Consider the following 11207-nt stretch of genomic DNA (forward strand, 5'->3'; position numbering starts at 1 on the left):
CTCTCAGTGGGTCCCTATCGCCGGAGCGGAGCCGTGCGCCATTGTTGCTGTGGTTTCGTGCTGGCGGCGCGGTCGGGGGGTCTCAGCCTTGCAGCATGGGCGCTGTGACGCCCCGGGCCGTCCGCCCTGCCAGTGCATGGTCGCTGTGGCGGTGGTCGGCACACGGCTCCGCTCCGTTAGGGCCCACTGAGAGGTTCGCCGTGACGTGGCCTCATACAGACTGATCAGGTGACCCCGAGACCCTCACGGTCCGTTTTATTTCACCCCAGCGGCATCACATCCTTGTCTGATTGTGTCGCCCGGCTCTTCAGCTTATTCCGCGATCTGCCACATGACATCGCTGACGGTGCCGACCAGAAATTGGCGCAAACGTCTCATCGAATATAAAAGGTTTAATATAAAATAGTTATAAAAATATAATAATTCTGTGCCGATGGGGCGGAGCCTCCGCCTAGAGCCGTCCGTCGCTGCATATGATTGGCTGCCGACTGCGGCAGTGTAAGAGGCCCGCGGACGCCTCGGCAATGTCCGACAGTGACTGGTGATAGAGCGGCCGGCAGCCCAGCTGGGGGCAGGACAAGCGTTTCACGGCCTCCTGCTCGGGGGGTCCGCGCGGCCGCGACATGTTTCCCAGGCGCTTCTTCACGTTACCGGACAGGCTGACCAGGAAGCCGTGCGGCTTGTGCAGCCAGCGCGTCCGCCGCTCGTCCTCTGCGCCGCTGTCCGGTAAGTCCATCCACTGCTTAACCAAATCAGCAAAACTGTTGTCCCCCAGAACCAGCGGCTGCCGACTGCGACTCTGGGACAGCAAACAGCCGGTCCAGTCCTGCGAGCCGCCCCCCACGCCGATGCCCCCCACGCCGATGCCCCCCCACTGCTCCAGGCAGGCATCTGACGTGGATTTGGGGCGCACTCTCCCCGGTCTGGAGCGCAGCAGCCCCCCGGAGCTCAGCCGTGAACATGGCGGCTGGTTGTGTCTGCGCAGGACTGGGGGGGGCCGCCACCGATTCCTCATCTTCCTCGTCCTCGCCCCGCAGCGAGCTCCCTGACACCTCCGAGTAGCCAGAGTCCCATTCTAGGCCCCCCGGAGAGGCGTCGCTGGGCAGGTCCACGCAGCAGGCGGAGTCCGCCTCCGACAGGTCCGAGGTGCGGTGTGAAGAGCGGATGTCGCGCCTCAGGGGCCGGCGGGCCGGAGGCGCAGAAGATTCCTCGGCAGACGCGGGGGACGAGCGTTTCAGGTCCTGCAACACGCGGAGCATGCAATCCATCTGCCCGGACGCTGCGGAGCCGGAGACCTTCACACTCTGCGGAGAGACGGAAAAAGAGGTGAGAACAGGGACCCCAAATATACACAGGCCGCAGCCCACCAATACCTGCCACCCCCAACTACTGGGCGCCCAGTCTCTGAGCCCCAATAATGCCGCCTTATGGGCGACTCCTTCAGCCTCCATGCAGACGCTCAGCGCAGATTGATTCGGGCGGGAGGCGAGCTGAAACACGATGTGGCGGAGCCGGTTTTGGCTGCGGCTGAGTGGGCTACAATACTCCCCAAATCCCTGGCACACGCCCGCCAGCAGCGGAGGGGGCACAGCGAGCAGAACACATGCCCCGAGGCACGAGGCTTCCCCCGCCCGCCCTGCAGGGAGCACGCGGAGGCACGAGCCTCACAAAGCAGCCAGCCTCGGGGTATGTGGACAGAGGCTCCAGGCCCAAACCTATGGCAGCCAGAAGGATATGAAGAGGCCGCTCCATCCCCCTCATGTTTGTTTTGGCTGCAGTTTAACATTTCTCTCCCATCTGCTCCACATCTGCTGTGCCGCTCCTCCAGCTCTGCTATATCTGTGCACGTACTGATTACAGACATAACAGTACATTGTGATATTGCCTGCAGTCCTATGTAAAAGCAGCCGCTGAAGTCATATACTGCCGAGTCACTGATTGGGCTCCTTCCCAGGGGCCACACTTCTATTAGTCACATCCGCACACATCGTGTCGGGCCCAATATCTCTGCGCTGCGCCCCATGATTCAGTGATGCTGCACCCTCAGACCCTGTGCCAACCCTGCAAGAAGCAACAGGAGGGCGGACGTGTGCGTTCAGGTGTCGTGTAGATCGCAAGCTCTTGGGGTCATGAACTACGTCTCCGCAGTTGACTGATAGTAATGGAGGGTCCTGAAGTGTAGAGGAAGATACACCGTGAGTAAGGACTGGAGGGAGAGCAGGGACCAAAGATGGGGAGCAGGGACCGAGGCTGAGCCAAAACGGGGAGCTGGGACCAAGGCTGAGCCAAAATGGGGAGCCGGGACCCAAAACGGGGAGCCGGGACCGAGGCTGAGACAAAACGGGGAGCCGGGACCGAGGCTGAGACAAAACGGGGAGCCGGGACCGAGGCTGAGACAAAACGGGGGGCGGCGACCGAGGTTGAGACAAAACGGGGAGCTGGGACCAAGGCTGAGCCAAGACAGGGAGCCGGGACTGAGCCTGAGCCAAAACGGGGAGCCGGGACCGAGCCTGAGCCAAAACGGGGAGCCGGGACCAAGCCTGAGCCAAAACGGGGAGCCGGGACCGAGGCTGAGACAAAACGGGGAGGGGTGACTGAGGCTGAGCCAAAACGGGGAGCCGGGACCGAGGCTGAGACAAAACGGGGAGCGGTGACCGAGGCTGAGCCAAAACGGGGAGCCGGGACCGAGGCTGAGACAAAACGGGGAGCCGGGACCGAGCCTGAGCCAAAACGGGGAGCCGGGACCGAGCCTGAGCCAAAACGGGGAGCGGTTATCAACGCTGAGCCAAAATGGGGAGTGGTGACCGAGGCTGAGCCAAGACAGGGAACGGTTATCGACGCTGAGCCAAAACGGGGAGCCGGGACCGAGGCTGAGACAAAACGGGGAGCGGTGACCGAGGCTGAGCCAAAACGGGGAGCCGGGACCGAGGCTGAGACAAAACGGGGAGCCGGGACCGAGCCTGAGCCAAAACGGGGAGCCGGGACCGAGCCTGAGCCAAAACGGGGAGCGGTTATCAACGCTGAGCCAAAATGGGGAGTGGTGACCGAGGCTGAGCCAAGACAGGGAACGGTTATCGACGCTGAGCCAAAACGGGGAGCCGGGACCGAGGCTGAGACAAAACGGGAAGCCGGGACCGAGCCTGAGCCAAAACGGGGAGCGGTTATCAACGCTGAGCCAAAATGGGGAGTGGTGACCGAAGCTGAGCCAAGACAGGGAACGGTTATCGACGCTGAGCCAAAACAGGGAGCCGGGACCGAGCCTGAGCCAAAACAGGGAGCCAGGACCGAGCCTGAGCCAAGATGGGGAGCGGTTATCAAAGCTGAGCCAAAATGGGGAGTGGTGACCGAGGCTGAGCCAAGACAGGGAACGGTTATCGACGCTGAGCCAAAACGGGGAGCCGGGACCGAGGCTGAGACAAAACGGGAAGCCAGGACCGAGGCTGAGCCAAAACGGGGAGCGGTTATCAACGCTGAGCCAAAATGGGGAGTGGTGACCGAGGCTGAGCCAAGACAGGGAACGGTTATCGACGCTGAGCCAAAACGGGGAGCCGGGACCGAGCCTGAGCCAAAACGGGGAGCCAGGACCGAGCCTGAGCCAAGACGGGGAGCGGTTATCAACGCTGAGCCAAAATGGGGAGTGGTGACCAAGGCTGAGCCAAGACAGGGAACGGTTATCGACGCTGAGCCAACACGGGGAGCCGGGACCGAGGCTGAGACAAAACGGGAAGCCGGGACCGAGGCTGAGCCAAAACGGGGAGCCGGGACCGAGGCTGAGCCAAAACGGGGAGCCGGGACCGAGGCTGAGCCAAAACGGGGAGCCGGGACCGAGGCTGAGCCAAAACAGGGAGCCGGCACCGAGGCTGAGCCAAAACGGGGAGTCGGGACCGAGACTGAGGCAAGACGGGGAGCGGTTATCGACGCTGAGCCAAAACGGGGAGCCGGGACCGAGGCTGAGCCAAAACAGGGAGCCGGCACCGAGGCTGAGCCAAAACGGGGAGTCGGGACCGAGGCTGAGGCAAGACGGGGAGCGGTTATCGACACTGAGCCAAAACGGGGTGCCGGGACCGAGGCTAAGCCAAAATGGGGAGCGGTGACTGAGGCTGAGCCAAGACGGGGAGCGGTGACTGAGGCTGAGCCAAGACGGAGTGCCGGGACCGAGGCTGAGCCAAAACGGGGCGCGGGGGCCGAGGTTGAGCGAAGATAAGGATCCAAGGAGGAATGATCGAGGCTGAATGTGGATCGGGTATCATGGAGCAAGGAGTGAGGCCTAGTGGGGAGGACGGCTAGACTGGAGAGTTGTAGGAGCAGCACTTGGAGTCCAGACTCCTCTCCTGTCTGACACATTCCTCCATCCTGTACTGACTTGCTGCATCTCTGTCCTGTCTCAGCTGGCATTAACCCTCGCAGGGTGGGAAGCGCAGACAATGAGAGGAACCCTAATGGAAGCAGCAACCAGATATGGAGAAGTGTAAAGAGGGGCAGCAAGATGTGAACCAGGAAACTCAGTCACTTCCCCCTGCAGCCTCCACATGTGCCCCCCACTGTCTGCAGCCTCCAAGTGTGCCCCCCACTGTCTGCAGCCTCCACATGTGCCCTCCCTCTGTCTGCAGCCTCCACATGTGCCCCCCACTGTCTGCAGCCTCCACATGTGCCCCCACTGTCTGCAGCCTCCACATGTGCCCCCACTCTGCAGCCTCCACATGTGCCCCCACTCTGTCTGCAGCCTCCACATGTGCCCCCACTGTCTGCAGCCTCCACATGTGCCCTCCCTCTGTCTGCAGCCTCCACATTTGCCCTCCCTCTGTCTGCAGCCTCCACATGTGCCTCCCACTGTCTGCAGCCTCCACATGTGCCCCCACTCTGTCTGCAGCCTCCACATGTGCCCTCCCTCTGTCTGCAGCCTCCACATGTGCCTCCCACTGTCTGCAGCCTCCACATGTGCCTCCCCTGTCTGCAGCCTCCACATGTGCCCCCACTGTTTGCAGCCTCCACATGTGCCCCAACTGTCTGCAGCCTCCACATGTGCCCCCACTGTCTGCAGCCTCCACATGTGCCCCCACTCTGTCTGCAGCCTCCACATGTGCCCCCACTCTGTCTGCAGCCTCCACATGTGCCCCCACTGTCTGCAGCCTCCACATGTGCCCCCACTGTCTGCAGCCTCCACATGTGCCCCCACTGTCTGCAGCCTCCACATGTGCCTCCCCTCTGTCTGCAGCCTCAACATGTGCCCCCACTGTTTGCAGCCTCCACATGTGCCCCCACTGTCTGCAGCCTCAACACGTGCCCCCACTCTGTCTGCAGCCTCCACATGTGCCCCCACTCTGTCTGCAGCCTCCACATGTGCCCTCCCTCTGTCTGCAGCCTCCACATGTGCCTCCCACTGTCTGCAGCCTCCACATGTGCCTCCCCTGTCTGCAGCCTCCACATGTGCCCCCACTGTTTGCAGCCTCCACATGTGCCCCAACTGTCTGCAGCCTCCACATGTGCCCCCACTGTCTGCAGCCTCCACATGTGCCCCCACTCTGTCTGCAGCCTCCACATGTGCCCCCACTCTGTCTGCAGCCTCCACATGTGCCCCCACTGTCTGCAGCCTCCACATGTGCCCCCACTGTCTGCAGCCTCCACATGTGCCCCCACTGTCTGCAGCCTCCACATGTGCCTCCCCTCTGTCTGCAGCCTCCACATGTGCCCCCACTGTTTGCAGCCTCCACATGTGCCCCCACTGTCTGCAGCCTCAACACGTGCCCCCACTCTGTCTGCAGCCTCCACATGTGCCCCCACTCTGTCTGCAGCCTCCACATGTGCCCTCCCTCTGTCTGCAGCCTCCACATGTGCCTCCCACTGTCTGCAGCCTCCACATGTGCCTCCCCTGTCTGCAGCCTCCACATGTGCCCCCACTGTTTGCAGCCTCCACATGTGCCCCAACTGTCTGCAGCCTCCACATGTGCCCCCACTGTCTGCAGCCTCCACATGTGCCCCCACTCTGTCTGCAGCCTCCACATGTGCCCCCACTCTGTCTGCAGCCTCCACATGTGCCCCCACTGTCTGCAGCCTCCACATGTGCCCCCACTGTCTGCAGCCTCCACATGTGCCCCCACTGTCTGCAGCCTCCACATGTGCCCTCCCTCTGTCTGCAGCCTCCACATGTGCCCTCCCTCTGTCTGCAGCCTCCACATGTGCCCTCCCTCTGTCTGCAGCCTCCACATGTGCCTCCCCTGTCTGCAGCCTCCACATGTGCCCTCCCTCTGTCTGCAGCCTCCACATGTGCCTCCCACTGTCTGCAGCCTCCACATGTGCCCCCACTGTCTGCAGCCTCCACATGTGCCCTCCCTCTGTCTGCAGCCTCCACATGTGCCCTCCCTCTGTCTGCAGCCTCCACATGTGCCTCCCACTGTCTGCAGCCTCCACATGTGCCTCCCCTGTCTGCAGCCTCCACATGTGCCCCCACTGTTTGCAGCCTCCACATGTGCCCCAACTGTCTGCAGCCTCCACATGTGCCCCCACTGTCTGCAGCCTCCACATGTGCCCCCACTCTGTCTGCAGCCTCCACATGTGCCCCCACTGTCTGCAGCCTCCACATGTGCCTCCCCTCTGTCTGCATCCTCCACATGTGCCCCCACTGTCTGCAGCCTCCACACGTGCCCTCCCTCTGTCTGCATCCTCCACATGTGCCCCCACTGTCTGCAGCCTCCACATGTGCCCCCACTGTCTGCAGCCTCCACATGTGCCCCCCACTGTCTGCATCCTCCACATGTGCCCCCACTGTCTGCAGCCTCCACACTCAGCCTCCCTGTTGATGGCTTCTCCACTTACTGTACACGGGGAGCAGCATTTGGTGCATAAAGGGCGCACAATAATTTAACCCTTTCGTTTCCAGCCCCATCCTGATACTGAGCAGCAGCGGAATCTACAATGTGAAGACCACCAGATACTCACCAGCTGGAGGGGTCTGGGGTCCCGGCGGGGAATCTGCATCCCCCAGGCACAGAGTACAGGATCGGGGTCCACACTCTGCAGACTCAGGTTGGGGGTCCACACTCTGCAGACTGGGGCTGGGGGTCCACACTCTGCAGACTCCGGCTGGGGGTCCACACTCTGCAGACTCGGGCTGGGGGTCCACACTCTGCAGACTTGGGCTGGGGGTCCACGCTCTGCAGACTCGGGCTGGGGGTCCACGCTCTGCAGACTCGGGCTGGGGGTCCACGCTCTGCAGACTCGGGCTGGGGGTCCACGCTCTGCAGACTCCGGCTGGGGGTCCACGCTCTGCAGACTCCGGCTGGGGGTCCACACTCTGCAGACTCCGGCTGGGGGTCCACACTCTGCAGACTCCGGCTGGGGGTCCACACTCTGCAGACTCCGGCTGGGGGTCCACACTCTGCAGACTCCGGCTGGGGGTCCACACTCTGCAGACTCCGGCTGGGGGTCCACACTCTGCAGACTCCGGCTGGGGGTCCACACTCTGCAGACTCCGGCTGGGGGTCCACACTCTGCAGACTCGGGCTGGGGGTCCACACTCTGCAGACACAGGCTGGGGGTCCACACTCTGCAGACTCGGGCTGGGGGTCCACACTCTGCAGACTCGGGCTGGGGGTCCACACTCTGCAGACTCCGGCTGGGGGTCCACACTCTGCAGACTCCGGCTGGGGGTCCACACTCTGCAGACTCGGGCTGGGGGTCCACACTCTGCAGACTCCGGCTGGGGGTCCACACTCTGCAGACACAGGCTGGGGGTCCACACTCTGCAGACTCGGGCTGGGGGTCCACACTCTGCAGACTCGGGCTGGGGGTCCACACTCTGCAGACTCGGGCTAGGGGTCCACACTCTGCAGATTCGGGCTGGGGGTCCACACTCTGCAGACTCGGGCTGGGGGTCCACACTCTGCAGACTCGGGCTGGGGGTCCACACTCTGCAGACTCGGGCTGGGGGTCCACACTCTGCAGACTCCGGCTGGGGGTCAACACTCTGCAGACTCCGGATGGGGGTCCACACTGCAGGTTTCAGTCTTCTGCTCTGAGCTACAACTTTCTGTTCTGTCCCTTTACATCCCAAATCAGCCAGTCCCCGCCCAATGTGAGCGTCAGCCAATCATAGCGCCAGGATCAGACCCCCTGGATTTGGGGTTCGCTTGTAATTTGGAGAAACCTGATCCCGGGGAATAAGGGCGCAGAGGAGGGGGCGCCGCACATCACAGCCGCCGCTGCAAGGGTTAACTTCATGTGCCGGAAGCGGCAGAAAGATAAAATGTATCAAAAATGTAACAAGAAAACAAAAGAACTCGCGGCGGTTAACTCCTGAATGCCCGAGGCAGAGAAAGCAGCAATGACCACAGAGCAATAACATGAGGGGTCCCAAGATGAGCAGAACGTGAAGACCCTCAACTCCGAAACACACAGACCTCACTGCACTGACACATTGTAACAAGCAACCAGCTGTGAGAAAGAAGAAAACAAAACCCCTCAATATAAGAGGCTGATAGAGGATATATCAGTACTGGAGCGTTATAAGAGAGGCTGATATCAGTCACATATGGTGTAATATCTGGGGGATATATCAGTACTGGAGCGTTATAAGAGGCTGATATCAGTCACCTATGGTGTAATGTCTGGGGGTTATATTAGTACTGGAGCGTTATAAGAGGGGCTGATATCAGTCACATATGGTGTAATGTCTGGGGGTTATATTAGTACTGGAGCGTTATAAGAGGGGCTGATATCAGTCACATATGGTGTAATGTCTGGGGGTTATATCAGTACTGGAGCGTTATAAGAGGGGCTGATATCAGTCACATATGGTGTAATGTCTGGAGGTTATATCAGTACTGGAGCGTTATAAGAGGGGCTGATATCAGTCACATATGGTGTAATGTCTGGGGTTATATCAGTACTGGAGCGTTATAAGAGGGGCTGATATCAGTCACATATGGTGTAATGTCTGGGGTTATATCAGAACTGGAGCGTTATAAGAGGGGCTGATATCAGTCACATATGATGTAATGTCTGGGGTTATATCAGTACTGGAGCGTTATAAGAGGCTGATATCAGTCACATATGGTGTAATGTCTGGAGGTTATATCAGTACTGGAGCGTTATAAGAGGGGCTGATATCAGTCACATATGATGTAATGTCTGGGGTTATATCAGTACTGGAGCGTTATAAGAGGCTGATATCAGTCACATATGATGTAATGTCTGGAGGTTATATCAGTACTGGAGCGTTATAAGAGAGGCTGATATCAGTCACATATGGTGTAATGTCTGGGGGTTATAACAGTACTGGAGCGTTATAAGAGGGCTGATATCAGTCACATATGGTGTAATGTCTGGGGGTTATAACAGTACTGGAGCGTTATAAGAGGCTGATATCAGCCACATATGATGTAATGTCTGGGGGTTATAACAGTACTGGAGCGTTATAAGAGGGGCTGATATCAGTCACATATGGTGTAATGTCTGGGGGTTATATTAGTACTGGAGCGTTATAAGAGGGGCTGATATCAGTCACATATGATGTAATGTCTGGGGTTATATCAGTACTGGAGCGTTATAAGAGGGGCTGATATCAGTCACATATGGTGTAATGTCTGGGGTTATATCAGTACTGGAGCGTTATAAGAGGCTGATATCAGCCACATATGATGTAATGTCTGGGGGTTATAACAGTACTGGAGCGTTATAAGAGGGGCTGAAATCAGTCACATATGATGTAATGTCTGGGGTTATATCAGTACTGGAGCGTTATAAGAGGGGCTGATATCAGTCACATATGGTGTAATGTCTGGGGGATATATCAGTACTGGAGTGTTATAAGAGGCTGATATCAGTCACATACGGTGTAATGTCTGGGGGATATATCAGTACTGGAGCGTTATAAGAGGCTGATATCAGTCACATATGATGTAATGTCTGGAGGTTATATCAGTACTGGAGTGTTATAAGAGGCTGATATCAGTCACATATGATGTAATGTCTGGAGGTTATATCAGTACTGGAGCGTTATAAGAGGCTGATATCAGTCACATATGATGTAATGTCTGGAGGTTATATCAGTACTGGAGCGTTATAAGAGGCTGATATCAGTCACATATGGTGTAATGTCTGGGGGTTATATCAGTACTGGAGCGTTATAAGAGGCTGATATCAGTCACATATGGTGTAATGTCTGGAGGTTATATCAGTACTGGAGCGTTATAAGAGGCTGATATCAGTCACATATGGTGTAATGTCTGGGGGTTATATTAGTACTGGAGCGTTATAAGAGGGGCTGATATCAGTCACATATGGTGTAATGTCTGGGGGTTATATCAGTACTGGAGCGTTATAAGAGGCTGATATCAGTCACATATGATGTAATGTCTGGGGTTATATCAGTACTGGAGCGTTATAAGAGGGGCTGATATCAGTCACATATGGTGTAATGTCTGGGGTTATATCAGTACTGGAGCGTTATAAGAGGGGCTGATATCAGTCACATATGATGTAATGTCTGGGGTTATATCAGTACTGGAGCGTTATAAGAGGGGCTGATATCAGTCACATATGATGTAATGTCTGGGGGTTATATCAGTACTGGAGCGTTATAAGAGGCTGATATCAGCCACATATGATGTAATGTCTGGGGGTTATAACAGTACTGGAGCGTTATAAGAGGGGCTGATATCAGTCACATATGATGTAATGTCTGGGGTTATATCAGTACTGGAGCGTTATAAGAGGGGCTGATATCAGTCACATATGGTGTAATGTCTGGGGGTTATATCAGTACTGGAGCGTTATAAGAGGGGCTGATATCAGTCACATATGATGTAATGTCTGGGGGATATATCAGTACTGGAGTGTTATAAGAGGCTGATATCAGTCACATACGGTGTAATGTCTGGGGGATATATCAGTACTGGAGCGTTATAAGAGGGGCTGATATCAGTCACATATGGCGTAATGTCTGGGGGTTATATCAGTACTGGAGCATTATAAGAGGCTGATATCAGTCACATATGGTGTAATGTCTGGAGGTTATATCAGTACTGGAGCGTTATAAGAGGCTGATATCAGCCACATATGATGTAATGTCTGGGGGTTATATCAGTACTGGAGCGTTATAAGAGGCTGATATCAGTTACATATGGTGTAATGTCTGGGGGTTATATCAGTACTGGAGCGTTATAAGAGGGGCTGATATCAGTCACATATGATGTAATGTCTGGAGGTTA

At 57.2% G+C, this 11207-nt stretch overlaps 1 protein-coding gene across 1 annotated transcript; it reads right to left on the reverse strand.

Annotated features, from left to right (window-relative positions):
• Nucleotides 1–377: 377 nt before the first annotated feature.
• On the reverse strand, nt 378–7998 carry INKA1 (inka box actin regulator 1; the record flags this gene model as incomplete). The annotated part of the gene is given in 3 exon segments (XM_069735995.1): nt 378–994; nt 996–1304; nt 6937–7998. Coding segments are annotated over 3 exon segments (1914 nt in total), but the record flags the coding sequence as incomplete, so codon positions are not given.
• Nucleotides 7999–11207: the final 3209 nt, after the last annotated feature.

The sequence above is a fragment of the Ranitomeya imitator genome, chromosome 8, assembly GCF_032444005.1.
Source record: "Ranitomeya imitator isolate aRanImi1 chromosome 8, aRanImi1.pri, whole genome shotgun sequence".
NCBI lineage: Eukaryota > Metazoa > Chordata > Amphibia > Anura > Dendrobatidae > Ranitomeya > Ranitomeya imitator.